Here is a 24,205-nt window from a genome sequence, read left to right on the forward strand (position 1 = left end):
CATCACACACTTCATTCAATTCATCTGATTCAGGAAAAACTACGGGTAGTTTTTTCACACCCCACATAATACCCCTTTTTGTGGTACTTGCAGTATCAGAGATGTGCAAAACCTCCTTCATTGCCGTGATCATGTAACGTGTGGCCCTACTGGAAAATACGTTTGTTTCTTCACCGTCGACACTGGAGTCAGTGTCTGTGTCTGGGTCCGTGTCGACCCACTGAGGTAACGGGCGTTTAATAGCCCCTGACGGTGTTTGAGACGCCTGGACAGGCACTAACTGAGCTGCCGGTTGTCTCATGTCGTCAACAGTTTTCTGTAACGTGCCGACACTGTCACGTAATTCCTTAATTACGGCCATCCATTCAGGTGTCGACTCCCTAGGGGGTGACATCACCATTATAGGCAATTGCTCCGCCTCCACATCATTTTCCTCCTCATACATGTCGACACACACGTACCGACACCCAGCACACACACAGGGAATGCTCTGATAGAGGACAGGACCCACTTAGCCCCTTGGGGAGACAGAGGGAGAGTTTGCCAGCACACACCAGAGCGCTATATATGTATAGGGACAACCTTACAATAAGTGTCTATCCCTTATAGCTGTTTATATCTGTTATTTTGCCAAATAAGTGCCCCCCTCTCTTTTTTACCCTGTTTCTGTAGTGCAGGATGCAGGGGAGATTCTGGGAGCCTTCCTACCAGCGGAGCTGTGTGGGAAAAATGGCGCTGTGTGCTGAGGAGATAGGCCCCGCCCCCTTCACGGCGGGCTCTTCTCCCGCTTTTTTCTGGAAAACTGGCAGGGGTTAAATACATCCATATAGCCCAGGAGCTATATGTGATGTATTTTTTTGCCAACTAAGGTAAATTCATTGCTTCCCAGGGCGCCCCCCCCCCAGCGCCCTGCACCCTCAGTGACCGAAGTGTGAAGTGTGCTGAGAGCAATGGCGCACAGCTGCAGTGCTGTGCGCTACCTTATGAAGACAGGAAAGTCTTCTGCCGCCGATTTATGGACCTCTTCTTGCTTCAGCATCTGTAAGGGGGCCGGCGGCGCGGCTCCGGGACCCATCCATGGCTGGGCCTGTGATCGTCCCTCTGGAGCTAATGTCCAGTAGCCTAAGAAGCCCAATCCACTCTGCACGCAGGTGAGTTCGCTTCTTCTCCCCTTAGTCCCTCGATGCAGTGAGCCTGTTGCCAGCAGGTCTCACTGAAAATAAAAAAACCTATTTAAACTTTTACTCTAAGCAGCTCAGGAGAGCCACCTAGATTGCACCCTTCTCGTTCGGGCACAAAATCTTAACTGAGGCTTGGAGGAGGGTCATAGGGGGAGGAGCCAGTGCACACCAGCTAGTCCTAAAGCTTTTACTTTGTGCCCAGTCTCCTGCGGAGCCGCTATTCCCCATGGTCCTTTCGGAGTCCCCAGCATCCACTAGGACGTTAGAGAAAATAGAATTACCGGTGAGTAAATTCTTATTTTCTCTGACGTCCTAAGTGGATGCTGGGACTCCGTAAGGACCATGGGGATTATACCAAAGCTCCCAAACGGGCGGGAGAGTGCGGATGACTCTGCAGCACCGAATGGGCAAACTCTAGGTCCTCCTCAGCCAGGGTGTCAAACTTGTAGAATTTAGCAAACGTGTTTGACCCCGACCAAGTAGCTGCTCGGCAAAGTTGAAGAGCCGAGACCCCTCGGGCAGCCGCCCAAGAAGAGCCCACCTTCCTCGTGGAATGGGCTTTTACTGATTTAGGATGCGGCAGTCCAGCCGCAGAATGTGCAAGCTGAATCGTACTACAGATCCAGCGAGCAATAGTCTGCTTTGAAGCAGGTGCACCCAACTTGTTGGGCGCATACAGGATAAAGAGCGAGTCAGTCTTTCTGACTCCAGCCGTCCTGGAAACATAGATTTTCAGGGCCCTGACTACGTCCAACAACTTGGAAGCCTCCAAGTCTTTAGTAGCCGCAGGCACCACAATAGGTTGGTTCAAATGAAAAGCTGATACCACTTTAGGGAGAAACTGGGGACGAGTCCTCAATTCCGCCCTATCCATATGGAAAATCAGATAAGGGCTTTTACATGACAAAGCCGCCAATTCTGATACACGCCTGGCCGAAGCCAAGGCCAACAACATGACCACTTTCCACGTGAGATATTTCAAATCTACGGTTTTCAGTGGCTCAAACCAATGTGACTTTAGGAAATCCAACACCACGTTGAGATCCCAAGGTGCCACTGGAGGCACAAACGGGGGCTGAATATGCAGCACACCCTTAACAAAAGTCTGAACTTCAGGTAGTGAAGCCAGTTCTCTCTGGAAGAAAATCGATAGAGCCGAAATCTGGACCTTAATGGAACCCAATTTAAGGCCCATAGTCACCCCTGACTGTAGGAAGTGCAGGAACCGGCCCAGCTGAAATTCCTCCGTTGGGGCCTTCCTGGCCTCACACCACGCAACATATTTTCGCCAAATGCGGTGATAATGGTTTGCGGTTACTTCTTTCCTAGCTTTAATCAGCGTAGGAATGACTTCCTCCGGAATGCCCTTTTCCTTCAGGATCCGGTGTTCAACCGCCATGCCGTCAAACGCAGCCGCGGTAAGTCTTGGAACAGACAGGGCCCCTGCTGCAGCAGGTCTTGTCTGAGCGGTAGAGGCCATGGGTCCTCTGAGATCATTTCTTGAAGTTCCGGGTACCAAGCTCTTCTTGGCCAATCCGGAACGATGAGTATATTTCTTACTCCTCTTCTCCGTATTATCCTCAGTACCTTTGGTATGAGAGGAAGAGGAGGGAACACATAAACCGACCGGTACACCCACGGTGTCACTAGAGCGTCCACAGCTATCGCCTGCGGGTCTCTTGACCTGGCGCAATACTTTTCTAGCTTTTTGTTTAGGCGGGACGCCATCATGTCCACCTGTGGCCTTTCCCAACGGTTTACAATCATTTGAAAAACTTCTGGATGAAGTCCCCACTCTCCCGGGTGGAGGTCGTGCCTGCTGAGGAAGTCTGCTTCCCAGTTGTCCACTCCCGGAATGAACACTGCTGACAGTGCTAACACGTGATTTTCCGCCCATCGGAGAATCCTTGTGGCTTCTGCCATCGCCGTCCTGCTTCTCGTGCCGCCCTGTCGGTTTACATGGGCGACCGCCGTGATGTTGTCTGACTGGATCAGTACCGGCTGGTTTTGAAGCAGGGGTTTTGCCTGACTTAGGGCATTGTAAATGGCCCTTTGTTCCAGAATAATTATGTGCAGGGAAGTCTCCTGACTTGACCATAGCCCTTGGAAGTTTCTTCCCTGTGTGACTGCCCCCCAGCCTCGAAGGCTGGCATCCGTGGTCACTAGGACCCAGTCCTGTATGCCGAATCTGCGGCCTTCTTGAAGATGAGCACTCTGCAGCCACCACAGCAGAGACACCCTTGTCCTTGGAGACAGGGTTATCAGCCGATGCATCTGAAGATGCGATCCGGACCACTTGTCCAACAGGTCCCACTGAAAGGTTCTTGCATGAAACCTGCCGAATGGAATCGCTTCGTAGGAAGCTACCATCTTTCCCAGGATACGCGTGCAGTGATGCACCGACACCTGTTTTGGTTTTAGGAGGCCTCTGACTAGAGATGACAGCTCCTTGGCCTTCTCCTCCGGGATAAACACTTTTTTCTGTTCTGTGTCCAGAACCATCCCCAGGAACAGTAGACGTGTCGTAGGGACCAGCTGCGACTTTGGAGTGTTTAGAATCCAGCCGTGCTGTTGTAGCACCTCCCGAGATAGCGCTACCCCGACCAACAACTGCTCTCTGGACCTCGCCTTTATCAGGAGATCGTCCAAGTACGGGATAATTAAAACTCCCTTCTTTCGAAGGAGTATCATCATTTCGGCCATTACCTTGGTAAAGACCCTCGGAGCCGTGGATAGACCGAACGGCAACGTCTGGAATTGGTAATGACAATCCTGTACCACAAATCTGAGGTACTCCTGGTGAGGATGGTAAATGGGGACATGCAGGTAAGCATCCTTGATGTCCAGTGATACCATGTAATCCCCCTCGTCCAGGCTTGCAATAACCGCCCTGAGCGATTCCATCTTGAACTTGAATTTTTTTATATATGTGTTCAAGGATTTCAAATTTAAAATGGGTCTCACCGAACCGTCTGGTTTCGGTACCACAAACATTGTGGAATAGTAACCCCGTCCTTGCTGAAGTAGGGGTACCTTTACTATCACCTGTTGTGAATACAGCTTGTGAATTGCCTGTAACACTGCCTCCCTGCCTGAGGGAGTGGTTGGCAAGGCAGATTTGAGGAAACGGCGGGGGGGAGACGTCTCGAATTCCAGCTTGTACCCCTGAGATACTGTCTGAAAAATCCAGGGATCCACCCGTGAGCGAGCCCACCGATTGCTGAAATATTTGAGACGGGCCCCCACCGTACCTGGCTCCGCCTGTGGAGCCCCAGCGTCATGCTGTGGACTTAGAGGAAGCGGGGGAGGACTTTTGCTCCTGGGAACTGGCTGTATGCTGCAGCTTTTTCCCCCTACCTCTGCCTCTGGGCAGAAAGGACGCGCCTTTAACCCGCTTGCCCCTATTGGGCCGAAAGGACTGTACCTGATAATATGGTGCTTTCTTTGGCTGTGAGGGAACATGGGGTAAAAATGTAGACTTCCCAGCTGTTGCTGTGGAAACGAGGTCCGAGAGACCATCCCCGAACAACTCCTCACCCTTATAAGGCAGAACTTCCATGTGTCTTTTGGAATCTGCATCTCCTGTCCACTGCCGAGTCCATAACCCTCTCCTGGCAGAAATGGACATTGCACTAATTTTGGATGCCAGCCGGCAAATATCCCTCTGTGCATCCCTCATGTATAAAAGTGCGTCTTTTATATGCTCTACGGTTAGCAATATAGTGTCCCTGTCTAGGGTATCTATATTTTCTGACAGGGAATCTGACCATGCAGCTGCAGCACTGCACATCCATGCTGAAGCAATAGCTGGTCTCAGTATAACACCTGTGTGTGTATATATAGATTTCAGGATAGCCTCCTGCTTTCTATCAGCAGATTCCTTCAGGGCGGCCGTATCCGGAGACGGTAGTGCCACCTTCTTTGACAAGCGTGTGAGCGCTTTATCTACTCTAGGGGATGTTTCCCAACGTGACCTATCCTCTGGCGGGAAAGGGTACGCCATTAGTAACCTCTTAGAAATTACCAGCTTCTTATCAGGGGAAGCTCACGCTTCTTCACACACTTCATTTAACTCCTCAGATGGAGGAAAAGCTACTGGTAGTTTTTTCTCTCCAAACATAATACCCTTTTTTGTGGTACCAGGGGTAACATCAGAAATGTGCAACACATTTTTCATTGCCTCAAATCATGTAACGTGTGGCCCTACTGGAAGTTACATTAGTCTCATCGTCGTGGAGTCAGTATCCGTGTCGACATCTGTGTCTGCCATCTGAGGTAGCGGGCGTTTTAGAGCCCCTGATGGCTTTTGAGACGCCTGGGCAGGCACAGGCTGAGAAGCCGGCTGTCCCACATTAGGTATGTCGTCAAACCTTTTATGCAAGGAATCGACACTGTCGCGTAATTCCTTCCACAGCACCATCCACTCAGGTATCGACCCCGCAAGGGGTGACATCACATTTACAGGCATCTGCTCCGCCTCCACATAAGCCTCCTCATCAAACATGTCGACACAGCCGTACCGACACACCGCAAACACACAGGGAATGCTCTGACAGAGGACAGGACCCCACAAAGCCCTTTGGGGAGACAGAGAGAGAGTATGCCAGCACACACCAGAGCGCTATATAACACAGGGATCCCACTATAAATGTTTTCCCTTATAGCTGCTTTTTATATATCTATATATATATATATATATATATATATATATATCCTGCGCCTAAATTTAGTGCCCCCCCTCTCTTTTTTACCCTTCTGTAGAGTTCAGACTGCAGGGGAGAGCCAAGGAGCTTCCTTCCAGCTGAGCTGTGAGGGAAAAATGGCGCCAGTGTGCTGAGGGAGATGGCCCCGCCCCTTTTCCGGCTGACTTCTCCCGCTTTTTCTGGAATACTGGCAGGGGTATTTTTACATCTATATAGCCTCTAGGACTATATATGATGTAGATTTGCCAGCCAAGGTGTCATATATTGCCCTCAGGGCCCCCCCCCCCAGCGCCCTGCATTCATCAGTGACTGGAGTGTGAGGTGTACATGAGGAGCCTTCATGCTTCTGGCTCTGTAAGGGGGACGGCGGCGCGGCTCCGGGAACGAACACCAATGTCGGGTCCTGCGGTCGATCCCTCTGGAGCTAATGGTGTCCAGTAGCCTAAGAAGCCCAAACTACCACCTGTTAGGTAGGTTCGCTTCTTCTCCCCTTAGTCCCTCACTGCAGTGAGTCTGTTGCCAGCAGATCTCACTGTAAAATAAAAAAAACTAAATATACTTTCTTTCTAGGAGCTCAGGAGAGCCCCTAGTGTGCATCCAGCTCAGCCGGGCACAAGATTCTAACTGAAGTCTGGAGGAGGGTCATAGTGGGAGGAGCCAGTGCACACCAGTTAGACCTAAAGCTTTCTTTATAGTTGTGCCCAGTCTCCTGCGGAGCCGCTATTCCCCATGGTCCTTACGGAGTCCCAGGATCCACTTAGGACGTCAGAGAAAACATATTCTTTATTGCTACGTTTACACATTTTGTGTGTATTACTCTCACAAGCTAAATTTATTAACTATCAATTTTAAGTGTACTTGTGGCTAGAGACAATATTAATTAAAAAAGGTTCAATCATTTATGAGATCCAATCAGATTCTTTTACTACGTAAATTGCCCTAGAAAAATCACAGAATGTGATTGGTTGATGAATATACTTTATGAGTTTGCAAATGCTCCCCTGTACGCCTCAGTGATGGTACCGAGGCTGGATTCTCATACATAATGGCTGCATCCAGTGTATGCAGGTGACTATTTTATTTATTTATTGCTTTGTATGTGAAACAGGACAAGCGCCAGACTTGTGGTTTTGTCTACATTTATAACCTTGACAAAGGTTCATAATGGGACCGAAATGTTGGACATTTTTTGGAAACATTGGTGGTATGTAAATAATAAACTACTGCATTTTTGATACTGCTGGAAAAGGTGAGTGCCCTCTACTTTGTGTCATTTACATAAAGGTAGCAAACAGGATTCCGTTGCCTTACTGAGGCTGCACCCCAGATTCCCGAAGCCATTTAATTATTAACTAATTATCCTGCTTTTATAAGCCCACAGCTAACATGCATTCACCAATAGATTCCGGGATACCTTTTGCGGTAAGTGTGCAATCAATGCGGATCTGCGTTAATTGCTTACCACATGGCGTAGAGGCACTAATTGAATAGCTCTAGGCAAAGCTTTAGCCGCACTGTCCACCCACACAGCTAATTGAATCTGCCCCTGTATTTTCACTAGTAAGAAATTGAATGTTGAGATTTCATTAAGTCACACCATCCATAATGTTTCATATACATATTTAATAAAAAAATCCATATAAATTGAAGAACTTTAATTAAACATATATTTTATATACATTAGAGGACTGGAGGAAAATGCTTTGGAGGGAAATGTAAGAAAATTGGGAAAGAGAAAGACGGGGTGGGGGGCTTGCAGGGTCCTATGAGAGCACAAGGGGGTGGAGACTTAGGAATAAAGTGTATGGCTCTCCATTCAGTAGGTGTGGCTCTCATGTTAGTTGGGGTTGCACTCATAGTTTATGGCCTCAGTTCTGTATGATGAGACATTAGGGGATAGAAAGCTTTGCTGTATTTTAGGACATGTTGCAGTTTTAGAAATAGTCCACGTGCACATATTCTAAGCAACGCTTCCTATAAAACAGGATTTGTGCATGTGCTATTTTGTTACGAAGGTTTAGCATGTATGTAGCAGAAGTGCCTAGCTCTTATACCTTCAAATATATATTATTAATTAATAATACATGCATTAAAAGCAATACATTCTGTACCCTGTCGCTTTCTTTAAAATTAAAATGTTGGGCTATGTTGGAAGCTTGTGGCTTACAGCGGATGTGCAGTCACTATTTATGATATAGAAGTAGTATCAGGATATCTGGCTCTTACTACGTGCATGTGTCTGCATTTGTCTGCATTTCAGTAGTTGTGGAGGTGTCAAATCCCCTTGGGCTCAGTTTGTAAACTATCATTTTCAGTATATAACAGTGAAGTTGAATTAGAACTTAGAACTGGAACTCTGTTGGGAAATGTACTGAACATACAACAAGGCCTCTGGCAGGTGTGTATGGCACAATGCACAACAGTGTGCTGTATCCTATTAAGACTTATGCTATTGTACACAAGGTGCAGGCACCTATATTGGCACTATAGCCCATAGATGCATTGGTGTTAAAACTGGCTCAGATTTACCTTGTACAATCATTTCAAGCAGGGGAAAATGCCAGGCTGGTTTTAGGTCTGCGGACATGGCTCTGCGTTAGTTAGGGTAACTCTTGCAGACTGTGACCCTCTGTCTGAAGGGGTGTCACTCAAATGGGATTGATGAGGTGGAAGACAGTGATTGGCTGCGAGTTTGGTTGACTCCTCTCACAACCCTCCATTGAAAAATGCTTGCATCTTTTCCACCCAGCGAGATAAGGTAACTGTCATCATGAGTGAAGCGAACATTGGTCACATGACTCCCATGGCCAGAATACACATAGCTTGGTGCCTAATGGAGAGACAAATATGTGAATTAATTACATGAAACTTGGTTAAAGTGAAGGACATGCTACCTGTGACATACCAGTTTGTACAATACCATTAACACTATAATAATCTATTTCCAAACACATCTTTATGTCAGGGTTCATACCTTTGGCTTATTGCAAGGGTAGCGGAACAGGTGAACTTTACAGAAATCATCTGCGACAGCGATCATGGTCATCCCACGGGAGCGGGCGAGAGCGTTAATATCTGTCCCGTCAGAACCCTCAGGCCATACCCCTGTGAAAATTCCAAATAAAACATAATTTTTATATAAGGGTATATATTATATAGATAAATTACATAGTTGAACTCTTCCAAAGCTAACCGTGTAAAACTATTTTGATCAAACAATCTAGAAAACAACCAAAGTGATGTAAGGTCCCTCAAACATTTTTGCAGCACACTGGTGGTGTGTCTCTTATAGCTACACCAACCACTCTGGTGTGTGTCTCTGATATTTACCCCCACCACGCAGGTGGTGTGTCTCATAGCCACCCCAGCCACTATGGTGGTATGTCTCTCATAGCTATCCCAGCCCTCTGCTGGTGTGTCTTATAGCTACACCAGCCACTCTGGTGGTGTGCCTCTCATAGCTACCCTAGTAACTCTGGTGGAGTGTCTCTCATAGCTACACCAGCCACTCTGCTGGTGTGTCTTATAGCTATCCCAGCCACTCTGGTGGTGTGTCTCTCATAGCTACCCCAGTAACTCTGGTGGTGTGTCTCTCATAGCTACACCAGCCACTCTGCTGGTGTGTCTCTCATAGCTATCCCAGCCACTCTGGTGGTGTGTCTCTCATAGCTATCCCAGCCACTCTGGTGTTGTCTCTCATAGCTACACCAGCCACTCTGGTGGTGTGTCTCTCAGCTACACCAATCACTCTGGTGGTGTGTCTCTCATAGCGGGTATGGGTCGTTGGGTCGACTCAACTTAGGTCGACAGTCATTAGGTCGACCATGGAAAGTCGACATGGTCATTAGGGCGACATGTACTAGGTCAAAAGGTCGACATGGGTTTTTTGACTGTTTTTGGCGTAGTTTTCTTCGTAAAGTGACGGGGAACCCCAAATAGTGCACCGTGTCCCCTCGCATGGCTCGCTTCACTCGCCATGCTTCGGTTACCGTTACAATCATAGTCCACGTGGATCGTTAAGTATGAAAAAAATCCAAAAAAATGGGGGGGAAAGTAAAAAACTCATGTTGACCTTTTGACCTGTCGACCTAGTACATGTCGACCTAATGCCCACGTCGTCCTAATGCATGTCGACCTAATGACTGTCGACTTAAGCTGTGTCGACCTAACGACCGTATTCCCTCATAGCTACCCCAGTAACTCTGGTGCTGTGTCTCTCATAGCTACCCCAGCCACTCTGGTAGTGTGCCTCCTACAGCTACCCCAGAAACACTGGTGGTGTGTCTCCTATAGCTACCCCAGAAACACTGGTGGTGTCTCTCATAGCTACCCCAGCCACTCTGGTGGTGTGCCTCCTACAGCTACCCCAGAAACACTGGTGGTGTGTCTCCTATAGCTACCCCAGAAACACTGGTGGTGTGTCTCCTATAGCTACCCCAGAAACACTGGTGGTGTGTCTCTCATAGCTACCCCAGCCACTCTGGTGGTGTGCCTCCTATAGCTACCCCAGAAACACTGGTGGTGTGTCTCTCATAGCTACCCCAGCCACTCTGGTGGTGTGTCTCTCATAGCTACCCCAGTAACTATGCTGGTGTGTCTCTCATAGCTACCCCAGTAACTCTGGTGGTGTGTCTCTCATATTACCCCAGCCACTCTGGTGGTGTGCCTCCTATAGCTACCCCAGTCACTCTGGTGGTGTGTCTCTCATAGCTATCCCAGCCACTCTGGTGTTGTGCCTCTCATAGCTATTCCAGCAACACTGGTGGTGTGTCTCTCATAGCTATTCCAGCAACAATGGTGGTGTGTCTCTCATAGCTACCCCAGCCATTCTTGTGGTGTGTTTCTCATAGCTACACCAGCCACTCTGGTAGTGTATCTCTCATAGCCTCAAGTTGGCGTCTCATTGCAAATCCCGGCGGCTGCATCATTTGAATAGTTGTACACAGCCGATGTGTACTAAATTGGAGCTGCGACAGCATGTGCGTACATCTCTGAATCAAGCCCTTTGTCAGCATACCGATACCATGTAGTTTACAGTGTCACTGCATATACAGCAATGCAAAGTTTCATTTCCCATGACATACCTAAAGGCACTGTGTAGGTTATAAGACAGGTCACTCACCAAAAACATGGTATCCCAGCACACACGTGTATGTTGCCCACTCACGATCTCTGCTTTCATATCGGTTTCTGAGAAGTTTACAGCCTCCAGCGATATCCCCTATCATAAGAATTATTGATACATAAAGAAAGAGTGTTATTTGCAGAAAGTGTTGGGGGTATACCATGCATTCTGTTTAACAAATATTACTATATTACACAAAAGTGCTCACATTTCTTAAAGTTACATAGTTTAAAATGTTTTGCCTTCAAATGTCAAGATTACTGTTACAATAATTTGAGTTGCACTGTTCTATTTTTGTTTATCCATAGACTAAGAGTTACAAGCACCCCCACTAACATTGAGAGACTCTGGGCCTGGTGCTGATTTGCATGGAATTGCAGAGCTCCAGGAAAGCAGCTGTGCAATTCCGTACAAACAAAATGCAAATGTAGCGGGAGGAGTCGATAGTGTTACAGGACACCATGTCGGATCACCATTGTGACCATCGGATGTGACGTGCCATGGTAGCAGACCGATGTCAGTGCGCATAAGCTAAACCTTACTAGGACTAGCAATAGGACACAAAACCTGCAGCAGGCATGCCTACATAATGGGGGAGACTCCCACGTTTTGAATAACGGTGCCGGTTGCCACCCCTGCATGCCGTAGCATGTCAATTATGCTGCAGCTAAGGGGGACTGCGAGCAATATTGCAAGAACCGTTCTCCATATGCGTAGAACAGGTCTTTCGCATGCGCATACCACTAGCCATCAGATTTGTGCATGCACCATTGGGTTTGCGTACAAATCCGAATCAGGCCCTGTGATCCTTTCTGTCCACCCTTCCCAGGGCACTGGGTCCTTGAGTGTTTCTAATGTTAACTGTCACTCACCTACTACAGTTGTCGAATGATACTACCTGTACTGTCTGCTTTAACCTTTTATTTTGTATTGTTTTTTTATACCATTGTAATTTTCCCTGTACGGCACTGCAGACACTTTGTGGTGCCATATAAATAATAATAATGCTAATAATAATAATACTACATTTTGTTTCAACTCAGAAGAGAAAGCAATACAGAAAGTATTAGTATATACAACAGATGGTCCTCATTTATCATTGCTGCAGTCGCGTGAAACAGCCCCTCTCGGCGCGCCAGGTCCTGTGAACGCTAACATTGGGCGTCTTTTTTGCAGAAAACGCATCTTAGTTGCAACGTGATGTGTCTAGGACACACCAGGAGACTGTGCTGATTAATTTGATATGCGATGCAACGGCTGTGGCTTTTTCTATGCCAAGTTCCGTTGTGCTTCGTTAACAGACTCAGACGCTCACAGATATACAAGTGTTGCATATCATACGAATGAGCACAGTCTCCTGGTGCATACTAGTTGCATAGCGTTGCGGCTAAGAAGCATTTTCTTCCAATAAAAACAGTTTGATCCTAGAGAATTGCACAAGACCTGGCGGCTCACTCATGCCAGACATCTCGTGATGCATAGTGTACTGAGGAAAGATGTATGAGGACACGTGTATATGACCTGTGTCTTGGGCACCCAAAGTCTGTGGGCCCTACAACAATGGTACCCCCGCAACCACTATTGCCAGTGATCGCGCTGAGTGGAAAAAAAGTGGGTCCCAGAGACCCCACACTTTAAAAAACTCCACTTTTCTGGGTCCCATCACAATTTATTGTTTTGAGCTCCCCATATGCCATCAGGCCACCCTACATGCACTACATATAGGCTACTATTCACTATGGAACGTCACACCTTTTCAGTACTGACAATGCTTCTCAATACATTGGCGTGATATAACATAGTCAACAGATGCAGAGCTGGGGGCAGAGCCGGGGGCAAGGACAGGCAGCAGTTGGGACAGTGACAGGGGTGGAGTCAGGAGGCAGACTGGGCAGTGCTGGGGTAGGCAGCAGATGGGGTAGAGCGTGGGATCAGGCAGGGAGCAATTGGGGCAGGTAGGGGGTAGAGGGGAGTAATGGCAGGCAGTGCTAGGGCCAGGTGCAGACACAGTTAGTGTAGGGAGGGAGTAAGGGAAGATAGTAGTTGGGGCAGTACTGGGGGCAAGGAGGGGGTTATGGGCAGGTAGTGCTGGGGTATAGAGGGGGTAAGGGCAGATAGCAGTCGGGGCAGTACTGGTGGCAAGGTGAAGGTTATGGACATACAGCGCTGAGTGGTAGGGAGGGGGTAAGGGTAGATCACAATTGGAGCAGCAATGGTCAGATCTCTATTATTTTACAACTGACATAAACAAAGTACTGTGCACAATGCTGATGTCATGAGATGTGAGATCCCGGGCGTACTCTGCTGTGCACTAATGGCCGGAAAGTTTCTGGGACACTACCTGCAGTCAGACCTGAGGTACTAATATGGCAGTATGTAATACCGCCTTCACACAAAAAACCCGGGTCCAGCCCGGGTCACTGAACACAGGGTTTCACACCATGTCACAGCAGCTTGAACCCCTGTTTACACTCCAGGCTGTACCCGGGTTACTGCACACAGGTCATTGAGACACAGCGCGTCCTGTGGGACCTGCTCATTTTTCATAAGAGTCGTTCACTAACCGTAGCGCATAAAATATACGCTATTGCAAATATTATCAATCACTGTATTACTACGCCCATGCCTTTCTGCTTTTCTACTATTGGTAGCACAGAAGAATGCATAAATATATTTTCTATTATATGTCACTATTATCATGGCATCCTCACTTTAATGCTAGCTTTGTCTTTGTGGCGTGCAAGCTTCTGAAACCAGGTTTATCGGACAATGACCATGAGAAAGAATCCATATGCTGTGTCCGATCACAAGTACCTGGTATAATACATTTGTAAGATGTAAGGCCTTATGTAATAGCCTGTGAGATGTCGGTACGGGCAAGATTCTGGCAAGTTGGCCCATATTTTTAAAGCAGCAATAATTTTAGAGGCAAAACCAGGTTGGTTTAGCCTTTTAAATCATTGCTGCTTTTAAAATACGGGCAAACTTTCCAGAATTGTGCCTGTACCTACATCTTGCAGGTTATTATATATAAGGCCTTAAGGCTATTACAGAGGTTCCCAAACGGTGTGCCATGGCTCCCTGGGGTGCCTGGGGACACTTGCAGGGGTGCCCTGGGTTGGTGGTCCAGGACCAATTCAAATTATTCATGGTCAATATAATAGGCAAAACCAGTGCTGGTGGCTGCCAGTCATAAAATATGGGGACAAACAGAAGCAAATCTTGTCCCTCACCACACAACTGACCCTAAGGATGACATATAAACGCGATCTACTTAATGTAATATTTCTTTCTAAATTTCTCAATAAGAAATTTTTGGCCTAGGGGTGCCGTGAAAAAAAATTCTGATATTCTAGGGCGCCGTGATTCAAAAAAGTTTGGAAACCACTGGGCTATTACATAAGGCTCTTACTATCATTCTTGGTTTTCATGTTCTTTTGTATGCTTAGAGATGCTAAGCGTACTGATTTTACAATCATATCAATAAACTCTTACATATGATACTAAACAAAAGTAATATCAGTAATACTCACAGTACAGTATCTCATAGTCCCCAGAGTTTGACATGATATATTTTCCATCCTTTGACCAGTCCAAATGTGTGATAAAACTGGAGTGGCCCTATGAATAAATGAAAGAAATTACAATGGTAAATGGTACAATCTATAAATTAGTCTCCATATAAAAATATCTCACATAAGATGCCGCTGAATACCAATCGTTAATATGTATAAGTGAAACAAATGCAATTGAAATGAGGACATTTTCCATATAATTTTAGCTCCTGAATACTATGTATGTATCCTACACGAAAATCTGTAAAAACCAGCATCCAAAAATCAGATGGGCAGTTCCTGAGCGGTCAGGCAAATACAGAGCAAATTTAGCATTTGGGGCTTAGCGCAGATTTGGTCACAACTGCACCACAGAAGACAGGTGAAATCTGCGTTCATTAAAAGAGCCGCAATTATTGTGTATATGTGCAAATTTACTATTACAGGTTGAGTATCCCATATCCAAATATTCCGAAATACGGAATATTCTGAAATACGGACTTTTTTGAGTGAGAGTGAGATAGTGAAACTTTTGTTTTTTGATGACTCAATGTGCACAAACTTTGTTTAATACACAAAGTTATTAATATTGTATTAAATGACCTTTAGGCTGTGTGTATAAGGTGTATATGAAACATAAATAAATTGTGTGAATGTAGACACACTTTGTTTAATGCACAAAGTTATAAAAAAATATTGGCTAAAATTACCTTCAGGTTGTGTGTACTGTATAAAGTGTATATGTAACATAAATGCATTCTGTGCTTAGATTTAGGTCCCATCACCATGATATCTCATTATGGTATGCAATTATTCCAAAATACGGAAAAATCCGATATCCAAAATACGTCTGGTCCCAAGCATTTTGGATAAGGGATACTCAACCTGTATATGCATTGGCCTCAGGTTATATACAATTTGGGAACTTAGGCTCACCTTCGATTAGGAGCCACCTTACCATCTATTACCTGTGTCTGAAGATAGTGCAGCTATTGATAGTCTACTAAGATGAAGCTCTTACACACTGGGATTCATTATTAATATATGTGCAAATGTATTATTAGGGTGCTTTTAATATTACATATGTTGAATACAGAAGTAAAGTAATTTGTTTATATGCCTCAAGGCACCCCAACAGTCCAGGTTTTAGGTATATCCATGCTTGGCCACAGGTGACTTAATTAGTACCTTAGTCAATTTGATTTAAACATCTGCGCTGAGCCATGGATATAACTAAAACCTGGACCATTTAGGTGCCTTGAGGACCACGTTTGAGAACCTCTGGGTTACACTACATATCACTAAATAACCCTAAGTAAATTAACATCTGTGCAATAGATATGAACAGAGAGAGAGAGAGAGAGAGAGAGAGAGAGAGACGTTAAACAGAGAGTGTGAAAGAGAGGAAACAGAGAGAATGGTCTCTCACCGCACACTTTCCATATCGCGTGTAGCGCTGTAATCTCTCAGACACAAAGCTATCTCCTTCTCCCTCTTCTTGAGAACTGTCTTTTTCTTCTAAAGAGCAGTCTCTTGAATAATCCCCCTTGCGTTCTCTCTGGCCAGGGCTGTATATGTAGATGACGTTATCATGGGATCCAATAGCCAGGAAATTCCCATCTGTAAGATAGAAATGGTTAGGAGAAGCAATGAGAACTGCAGTGTCTGTATGTACACTACATTGTTCTGTAAAGTACAGTGATGAAGCGATATCAGCAGCATTATGCACTGACAGAGCAGGCTCTTCCTCTTCTCACCTGCTCTTCAGTTACTTCTTATCTGAACTTTCCTCTCACCTGGCGAGTATCTGACCACCGATAGCTGCTCATTGCCATCAGAGTGCACAGATAGACTGCTGTGAGACTGCATGTCCAGGACCAGCCACCTGCAAAGGAGAGACATCTGACTCTGTGACAGACAATAAGAGGAAAGAAGAGATGAGAGAAGGGGCAACACCAGATATGGAAACAGTGAAAGAAAACAATATGCTGGGTTAAGAGCAGTACAAAGGAAAGCAGACAGAAGTCATATAAATAAAGGGCAGCGATAGAGAGATAAATGAAGAATGGGTGTGGTATAGAAGGTTGACCACACTTAGGTCGACAGTGTCTAGGTTGACCACTATTGGTCGACAGTAACTAGGTCGACAGGGTTGCTAGGTCGACATGTTATAGGTCGACAGGTCAAAAGGTCGACATGAGTTGTTGTTTTTAAAAAAAATGTGTCGTTTTCTCTGTACAGTGACTGGGAACCCCAATTAGTGCATTGTGTCCCCTCGCTTGGCGAGCGAAGGCAAGGTGTCTCGCTGCGCTCGGCACAGGTTACAATTCCCAATCGTAGCCCACGTAGATCGTTAAGTATTAAAAAAATAAAAAAAAATTGTGAAAAACCCTTGTCGACCTAGAACATGTAGACCTAGAAACCCTGTCGACCTAGTTACTGTTGACCAATAGTGGTGGACCTAGACATTGTCGACCTAAGTGTGGTCGACCTACAGACCGGATATCAAGAAGAATAACATGAAGAGGAAAATATATTTTCTTACTTTCCTGTGCTCAGACCCACACACACTTCCCTGCCACTGGGGTGGAAATCTGCACATAAACCATGATCCTATGACAAAGTAAACATAATTAAGTCTGTCCATATCTTATAAATATATTTATATTTATTGTTTTACTCAGGCAAAATGTGTACAAAACTTTCATTGACATTTCGGCTAACCTGGATAGCTCCACGTCTGCTTAACGTCAGTATGGTAATTTATGCTGACCTCTAGTTGGCTAAACTAGGTAGACAGCGATATTTATACTGGCAGAGTAGATGTACTGTATGTCCAGACGGCCTCTAGTCTACACCTACTGTGCACAGGAACACAAGAGACACCTCTAACTGCTCCGGCCATACACTGCAACCGTCCTTCAGTCAAGCTGTGAGTTATTCACCTACAGTATATTCATTCCAATCAACAACTACTATTAGCGGCTCTACTAACCCCATTCAGCACAGACGGACTGCCATAGAAGGAGCATTCACGCCAAACTAAAAGCTTTATCTCTATTACATTAAGATAACAATCTGCAGAGACTAGCTTTATCTTTCTCACATGTGCTGATTTTTATGTGTGACAAATGTTTACCATGGCCATCTCAGCTGAGAAAAGGAAGCACACATCTCACGTACAACACCTAACCCAACAAACAAGTGTTGCACTGTATGTAACTCTCATTTCATACATCACGTGGGAAGGGAATGCTCACAGGACAGTAGCAGCAATGTCTGTGAACATAACACATAGGAAGTGCCGCTTTCACTGCTACTCATCCAAATATATATATCTGGTCTGGCCGCAACGAACCACAAAAGCGGCTTTGCTTTGCCTGACAGCATAACTTTAATACTTTGCACATTATTTGGTTTGGTTCTGCATTGCTGCTCTTGTATTGTACAACACAACTCTACATTTATGTTCACGTCTGCTATCTTCATACTGTACAGGACTATGTCCAATTATCGCTTCTAAAAGCAAAGGTCATTCCAGATTGTAGTTTGTCTTATTATTATCTTCAAAATAAATGCAAAATAATAGTTTCCAGTACTGTTTATAATTAGACCCATTCTAGCCTCGTTCATCGAGCAATAATCTGTGCACATTATCTGCCAGTCATCTCAGTTTTACATGAACACACCCTTAAATCTATTGCTGCTGTTTTCAAACAATGTGGGTCATTTATGAACTGGAAAAAGACTGCAGCAGATATTATCATTGGCAAATACCCCCTCTCCCTCCCAGACGAGACGGATAGTCTGGAGCATGGCGTATATGGCTTTTGAATTACGTCAGTGCCGACGCTTAATACAACACTGTATGGGCTTATGTTCTACCACAGAAGTGATTATGTTGGAACAGGGTGTGGTATTGAAAGTCGACAATGTCTAGGTCGACCACTATTGGTCGACAGTAACTAGGTCGACAGGGTGTCTAGGTCGACAGGGTCTTTAGGTCGACATGTTCTAGGTCGACAGGTCAAAAGGTCGACATGAGTTTTTAATGTTATTTTGGTGTCGTTTTCTTCGTCGAGTGACCGGGAACTCCAATTAGTGCACCGCGTCCCCTCGCATGGCTCGCCATGCTTCGGGCATGGTGCCTTCGCTCCGCTACCGCTTCGCTCGGCACAGATTACCGTTCCAATCGTAGTCCACATGGATCGTTAAGTATGAAAAGGTTCAAAAAAAGAAAAAAATTGTGAAAAACTCATGTCGACCTTTTGACCTGTCGACCTAGAACATGTCGACATAAAGACACTGTCGACATAGACACCCTGTCGACCTAGTTACTGTCGACCAATAGTGGTCGACCTAGACATTGTCGACCTAGTTACTGTCGACTTTCAGTCCGGATCCCGTTGGAACAAGTGACATTAATAATGACATTTAATTTATTTTATTCTTTATTACTCTTTGGGGTCTCATATACAGTATATTTTAAATAACTCATTAGAAAATATTAGAGCTATCTTTATATAAGTGTCACAAGTATACATTTGGAACTTTTATTTAGATTGTTTTATGTTTGTATATTCATGCACTTCTGCTATTAAAGGTGCATGCATGGTGCAAAGGAATCTACATGCCAAACTGCAGTTATAGCATCTCCCAAGTGGTGTAAAAGATACAGTATTGCCCTTTACTCATCTCACAAATAACTGTGCCCCATTTTTTTATTTTTATTTTCAATCAAGTATTTTTTATTGATAATTTTCTAAATTGGTGTTAATAATTATAGCCCGTCTTTACTGTGCAGGAAATTACATGTTTTTGGGCAATTAACACATGGGATCCGGGATAAGTTCCCGGACTCATGTTTTATCATAGAGAAACGGGTCTCTAAAGGGCTGCATATTGGGAATTGTGCTTCACGTGCAGTGGTTTGTAGCGTGTTAGAACGGTAATCTGTAGTGTGTTAGGATGGTGATTTGTAGCGTGTTAGGCAAGTGATTTGTAGAATGTTAGGACGGTAATCACTAGTGTGTTAGGATGGTGATTTGCAGCGTGTTAGGATGGTGATTTGTAGCATGTTAGTACGGTGATTTGTAGCGTGTTCGGATGGTAATCTGTAGCGTGTTCGGATGGTAATCTGTAGCGTGATAGTATGGTGATTTGTAGCGCATTAGGACGGTGATTTGTAGCATGTTAGCACAGTGAATTGTAGAGTGATAGGACGGTGATTTGTAGCGTGTTAGGACGGTGATTTGTAGCGTGTTAGGACAGCGATATGTAGCGTGTTAGGTCAGTGATATGTAGCGTGTTAGGACAGTGATATGTAGCATGTTAGGACAGTGATATGTAGCGTGTTAGGACAGTGATTTGTAGCGTGTAAGGATGGTGATTTGTAGCGTCTTAGTACAGTGATTTGTAGCTTGTTTGGACAGTGATATGTAGTGTGTTAGGACAGTGATTTGTAGCATTAGGATACTGATTTGTAGCGTGTTAGGACAGTGATTTGTAGCGTGTTAGCACAGTGATTTGTAGTGTGTTAGGATGGTGATTTGTAGCGTGTTAGCACTGTGATTTGTAGCTTGTTACGATGGTGATTTGTAGCATGTTAAGACAGTGATATGTAGCATGTTAGGACAGTGATTTGTAGCATGTTAGGACAGTGATATGTAGCGTGTTAAGATAGTTATTTGTAGCGTGTTAGGACGGGTGATTTGTAGCGTGTTAGGATGGTGATTTGTAGCGTGTTAGGATGGTGATTTGTAGCGTGTTAGGATGGTGATTTGTAGCGTGTCAGCACAGTGATTTGTAACGTATTAGGATGGTGATTTGTAGCGTGTTAAGACAGTGATTTGTAGCCTGTTAGGATGGTGATTTTTAGCATGTTAGGATGGTGATTGTAACGTGTTAGGACAGTAATATGTAGCGTGTTAGGACAGTGATTTGTAGCGTGTTAGGACAGTGATATGTAGCGTGTTAGGACAGTGATATGTAGCATGTTACTACGGGTGATTTGTATCATGTTAGGACGGTGATTTGTAGCGTGTTAGGACAGTAATCTGTAGCGCGTTAGGACGGTGATTTGTAGCGTGTTAGGATGGTGATTTGTAGCGTGTTCGGATGGTAATCTGTAGCGTGATAGGATGGTGATTTGTAGCGCATTAGAACGGTGATTTGTAGCATGTTAGCACAGTGAATTGTAGAGTGATAGGACGGTGATTTGTAGCGTGTTAGTACTGTGATTTGTAGCGTGTTACGATGGTGATTTGTAGCGTGTTAGGACAGTGATATGTAGCATGTTAGGACAGTGATTTGTAGCGTGTTAGGACACTTATTTGTAGCGTGTTAAGATAGTTATTTGTAGCGCGTTAGGAAGGGGTGATTTGTAGCGTTAGTGTGGTGATTTGTAGCGTGTTAGCACAGTGATTTGTAGTGTGTTAGGATGGTGATTTGTAGCGTGTTAGGATGGTGATTTGTAGCATGTTAGGATGGTAATCTCTAGTGTGTTAGGATGGTGATTTGTAGCGTGTTAGGACGGTGATTTGTAGCGTATTAGGACAGTGATTTCTAGCGTGTTAAGACAGTGATTTCTAGCGTGTTAGGACAGTGATTTCTAGCGTGTTAGGAAAGTGATGTCGAACGTTTTAGGACAGAGATTTGTAGCGTGTTAGGACAGTGATTTGTAGCGTGGTAGGACAGTGATTTGTAGCCTGTTAAGACAGTGATTTGTAGCCTGTTAGGATGGTGATTTTTAGCGTGTTAGGATGGTGATTGTAACGTGTTAGGACAGTAATATGTAGCGTGTTAGGACAGTGATTTGTAGCGTGGTAGGACAGTGATATGTAGCGTGTTAGGACAGTGATATGTAGCATGTTACTACGGGTGATTTGTATCATGTTAGGACGGTGATTTGTAGCGTGTTAGGACAGTAATCTGTAGCGCGTTAGGACAGTGATTTGTAGCGTGTTAGGATAGTGATTTGTAGCGCGTTCGGATGGTAATCTGTAGCGTGATAGGATGGTGATTTGTAGCGCATTAGAACGGTGATTTGTAGCATGTTAGCACAGTGAATTGTAGAGTGATAGGACGGTGATTTGTAGCGTGTTAGTACTGTGATTTGTAGTGTGTTACGATGGTGATTTGTAGCGTGTTAGGACAGTGATATGTAGCATGTTAGGACAGTGATTTGTAGCGTGTTAGGACACTTATTTGTAGCGTGTTAGGATAGTTATTTGTAGCGCGTTAGGAAGGGGTGATTTGTAGCGTTAGCGTGGTGATTTGTAGCGTGTTAGCACAGTGATTTGTAGTGCGGTAGGATGGTGATTTGTAGTGCGTTAGGATGGTGATTTGTAGCGTGTTAGGATGGTGATTTGTAGCATGTTAGGATGGTAATCTCTAGTGTGTTAGGATGGTGATTTGTAGCGTGTTAGGACGGTGATTTGTAGCGTATTAGGACAGTGATTTCTAGCGTGTTAAGACAGTGATTTCTAGCGTGTTAGGACAGTGATTTCTAGCGTGTTAGGACAGTGATTTCTAGCGTGTTAGGAAAGTGATGTCGAACGTTTTAGGACAGTGATTTGTAGCGTGTTAGGACAGTGATTTGTAGCGTGGTAGGACAGTGATTTGTAGCCTGTTAGGATGGTGATTTGTAGCCAGTTAGGATGGTTATTTGTAGCGTGTTAGGACGGTAATCTGTAGTGTGTTAGGACGGTGATTTGTAGTGTGTTAGGACAGTGATTTGTAGCGTGTTAGGACAGTGATTTGTAGCGTGTTAGGATAGTAATTTGTAGCCTGTTAGGGCAGTAATTTGTAATGTGTTAGGATGGTGATTTTTAGTGTGTTAGTATGGTGGCTTGTAGCGTTAGGATGGTGATTTGTAGCATGTTAGGATGGTGATTTGTAGCGTGTTAGGATGTTGGTTTGTAGCGTTTTAAGATGGTGATTTGTAGCATGTTAGGACGGTGATTTGTAGTGTGTTACAATGGTGATTTGTAGCGTGTTAGGATAGTAATTTGTAGCCTGTTAGGGCAGTAATTTGTAATGTGTTAGGATGGTGATTTTTAGTGTGTTAGTATGGTGGCTTGTAGCGTTAGGATGGTGATTTGTAGCATGTTAGGATGGTGATTTGTAGCGTGTTAGGATGTTGGTTTGTAGCTTTTTAAGATGGTGATTTGTAGCATGTTAGGACGGTGATTTGTAGTGTGTTAGAATGGTGATTTGTAGCGTGTTAGGATGGTGGTTTGTAGCGTGTTAAGATGGTGGTTTGTAGCGTTAGTATGGTGATTTGTAGAGTATTAGGATAGTGATTTGTAGCGTGTTAGTATGGTGATTTGTAGCGTGTTAGGATGGTGCTTTGTAGCATGTTAGGATGGTGATTTGTAGAGTGTTAGGACTGTGATTTTTAGCGTGTTAGTATGGTGATTTGTAGCGTGTTAGGATGGTGATTTGTAGCATGTTAGGATGGTGATTTGTAGCGTGTTAGGATGGTGATTTGTAGCATGTTAGGATGGTGATTTGTAGCGTGTTAGGATGGTGATTTGTAGAGTGTTAGGACTGTGATTTTTAGCAAGTTAGGATGGTGATTTGTAGAATGTCAGGACAGTAATTTGTAAAGTGTTAGGACAGTGTTTTGTAGCATGGTGTCTGGCTTTGAAAATCGAGGTTTTGCTACGATTTATGAAACGTGTGCATACTGCCAGTAAGCAGCTTATAATACATTTATCCTAAGTGTGTATTTAAGCTACTGTGTCTCACCTCCAGTACACATGTCCAGCTCAGGGTATGATCATTACCATTCCAGATACACAACTGCTTGTCATGTCCAGATGTCAGGAAGATATTCTGAGAGGGGTGTGTAGCCAATCCCCACAACTCATCTATGTGCCCCTGAAAAATGATAATATTCAGTACAAAATAACAAAAATAGGAAAAAAATGCATTGACAATACACAATGAAATGGATTTAACATGGAGATTAAGAAGTCGCTCATAGGGAAAGTAGCATTGCAGCTAGGTATTTAAAAACATCTGCTCCAAGCAAGATGGAGAATCTCCTACACAGACTGTCACAACAATTGGAGGACTTACTAAAATGGGGGATCAGTGGTGGTAAGCACATTTCAGCCCTGGGTGGAATAATACTTTAAATGTCGGTATTTATGATTACTGTACTCGTACAATGAAGTGGTAAGGGGGGTACACACGGAGAGATCCGTGTTTAAAATTTAAGCAATCTTACTAGATTGGTTAGATTTTAAGCACGGATCTGCCGTGTGTATGCCCCCCAGCGATAGCGATGCGCGACCCGGCGCATCGCTATCCCCGGTGCTAGATTGAGCTGTGCTGAGTGGGGGGAGAGATGTGTACTGAGCGGTCTGTGTTAAGATCGCTCAGCACACATCTCTCCTGTCAGTACCCCGCTTTATGTTAATATTAACATGATCTACTGTAGTCTATGACGTGTCAGTAAAATTGCTAAGGTTTTGCTGTGCAGATCGGGCTCACTGTTGTCTGCTAATTAGTCTTCCTAAATGTGCTACTGACTAAAAGTAACCATGTGATGCTTGCAAGTTTAACTTAAATAATAATAAATGTATTACATGTATTACATCTCTGTATGTCTTGGACAATATACATACTACAATC

At 44.6% G+C, this 24,205-nt stretch overlaps 1 protein-coding gene across 1 annotated transcript in view; it reads right to left on the minus strand.

The window, feature by feature from the left end:
- Positions 1-7,487: 7,487 nt before the first annotated feature.
- Positions 7,488-24,205, minus strand: part of EML3 (EMAP like 3) — a 112,636-nt gene continuing 95,918 nt past the window's right edge. The window contains exons 16-23 of the mRNA XM_063945022.1: positions 23,315-23,446; positions 17,109-17,176; positions 16,360-16,448; positions 15,993-16,183; positions 14,543-14,630; positions 11,007-11,105; positions 8,859-8,989; positions 7,488-8,714 (exon numbers count right to left, since the gene is read on the minus strand). Of these exons, the coding sequence (XP_063801092.1) occupies positions 8,529-8,714; positions 8,859-8,989; positions 11,007-11,105; positions 14,543-14,630; positions 15,993-16,183; positions 16,360-16,448; positions 17,109-17,176; positions 23,315-23,446 (984 nt within the window). The 3' untranslated portion in view covers positions 7,488-8,528. The remainder of the gene's footprint in view (positions 8,715-8,858; positions 8,990-11,006; positions 11,106-14,542; positions 14,631-15,992; positions 16,184-16,359; positions 16,449-17,108; positions 17,177-23,314; positions 23,447-24,205) is intronic.

The sequence above is a fragment of the Pseudophryne corroboree genome, chromosome 11 (assembly GCF_028390025.1).
Source record: "Pseudophryne corroboree isolate aPseCor3 chromosome 11, aPseCor3.hap2, whole genome shotgun sequence".
NCBI classification, from domain to species: Eukaryota; Metazoa; Chordata; class Amphibia; order Anura; family Myobatrachidae; genus Pseudophryne; species Pseudophryne corroboree.